This window comes from the organism of the source record quoted next, unplaced genomic scaffold (genome assembly GCF_019419815.1).
Source record: "Pyrus x bretschneideri cultivar Hongxiangsu unplaced genomic scaffold, Pyrus_bretschneideri_v1 Contig1, whole genome shotgun sequence".
Lineage (NCBI taxonomy): Eukaryota > Viridiplantae > Streptophyta > Magnoliopsida > Rosales > Rosaceae > Pyrus > Pyrus x bretschneideri.
The window spans coordinates 17,279,630-17,281,581 of NW_025999390.1; the positions used below are offsets into that span (position 1 = coordinate 17,279,630).

Here is a 1,952-nt window from a genome sequence, read left to right on the forward strand (position 1 = left end):
TTAAATTTATTTTTAATTCATTTTAATGGTGGATCTTTTGTTCCACTAACATATCAACCAATAAATATTTTGTTTCAATATTTTTTTAATAATTACAACCATTTAAAATTCTATTTAAATAATAAAATAAAATTTGATCATTCGGTTGGAGAAGTATGAAATTTGGCAGAAAACTTCAAATTATCATATCAGTCATCAATTGTAATTTTATTCTTATAATTTGACATTTCTTTTAGGGATGATCTTAGCTGCATATTCACACTCTATTCTTTCAAAGCACATATTATACACTTGAACATAATAGAATTTTCGTGATCGTAATTGTATTAATTTGTAGACATTGTACAAATTCAAAAAAAAAGTACACTCCCCCAAAAACTTAAATTTCCGCCCCTAAAATTACATCCTACACCATCAAAGCTCCTTGTCCTTCAGTCCAACAGACTTGGCCGCCGCGTCGGCGCCGCCAGCTCCGCTGCTAACACCCCTTCCCTTTCCCTTCTTATTAAAAAACCCCAGATGAATTCTGACGTAAAAATTCAAAAATGCCAACAGAATCACACCGTTGAGGACGGAATTGAAAACCCATGCGCCAATCCCGTTGCACCCGCCTTTCATGAAATGCACCATCAGGACGCCGACGTGGCAGGCCACGTTGCAGACCAGCAGCGCAATCTGGCAGTTCACCACCACCGGAAAACACGCGCCCGGCAGCCCCACGGCGGTCCAGAACCGGTACCCGTAAACCACGGAGTAGACGAGCGTCGTGCAGAGGATCGCCATGACCTGAATCGACTGCGAAAACTCGAGCCAGAGGAACGAGATGACGGTGAGGATCGAGTGGTTGAAGAGCTGGAAGGGGACGAGCTTGCGGCGGCGGAGAATGGTGAAGAATGTGCGGAGCATGTGGGGAAATCTGGAGAGGTAGTACACGTAGGACCAGAAGAAGACCCGACCCGACGGCCGGGTCCCCAGCGGGAAGCAGAGGAGCCACTGGAATGGGGTTTTGGACCGCGGCCAGAACCACCGTGTCTCGCGGATTTCTGCGGCGGAGGATAGGGTGACTCCGGCGAATATTGTGAACGATATTAGGGCCATCGCTAGGCTGTGGACGGCGGGAATAGGTCCGAGAGGTACGGGTCGACCCGACCGGTTTACAGCGAGGAGGAAGAGGTGGAGGAGGAGGGAGAGGGTTATGTAGACGGCGATGGCGGTGAAGAGGAAGGACCACGTGGAGCCCCAGGAGTGGGTGTGGGACCACCGGAACCCGACGATGGTGGGGTGCTCCGAGAGCCAGAACGTGAGGGTCTGGATACCCGGCATTATTTTTTGCCGGGCTGGGGACGGATCAGACGGTAGAAGTGACGTGTCTCGTCGTTCTAGGGGAAGGAGAAAACGACGGGAGACGGCCCTTCACGCGGTGGCGGGTGGGTCTGGTGGCTCTGGCTCACATCGAATCATTCATCCACAATTTTTGCTTCCAACATTTATTTTTATGGTTTGGGAATTTTAGGGGTCTTTTAATTTGAGTCTTTTTGGGGATGGATGGATAAGTGGATGGACAAGTAGAAGTTGGAAACTGAATCAAATGACCGGTCGGCATGAAGCCAATAAATAGTGTTGCAAAAAAACTGCAGTTTTGGAGGACACGTCCAGGGTTTTGCTTGGCGGTACGTGTGAATTCTTTGCTCGGCACGTGTGGGATGACTAAAATAAAGGTTTGCTTTGGTAAGTAGGTTTGTTCGTGTGCATTTTATTATGAATAACTTTTCTTCTTCGGTAGAGATGATCGTTTGCGTAGTGATTTATAATATAAACATTTTCGATCATATACGACATTCTGTAAACATATCACAATGTATTTTACGGAGTACCTCCTCAGTTCTTGAGGATCCCAATCTTTCGCTTATTATAGTTTGTGGATTTTAGGAGGAAGTAATATTATTGAGATT

At 46.2% G+C, this 1,952-nt stretch overlaps 1 protein-coding gene across 1 annotated transcript; it reads right to left on the minus strand.

Annotated features, from left to right (window-relative positions):
* Positions 1–298: 298 nt before the first annotated feature.
* Positions 299–1,952, minus strand: LOC103963166 (elongation of fatty acids protein 3-like). The gene has a single exon (XM_009375943.3). The coding sequence runs from the start codon at positions 1,321–1,323 to the stop codon at positions 415–417; it is 909 nt and encodes a 302-aa protein (XP_009374218.1). The 5' UTR covers positions 1,324–1,952; the 3' UTR covers positions 299–414.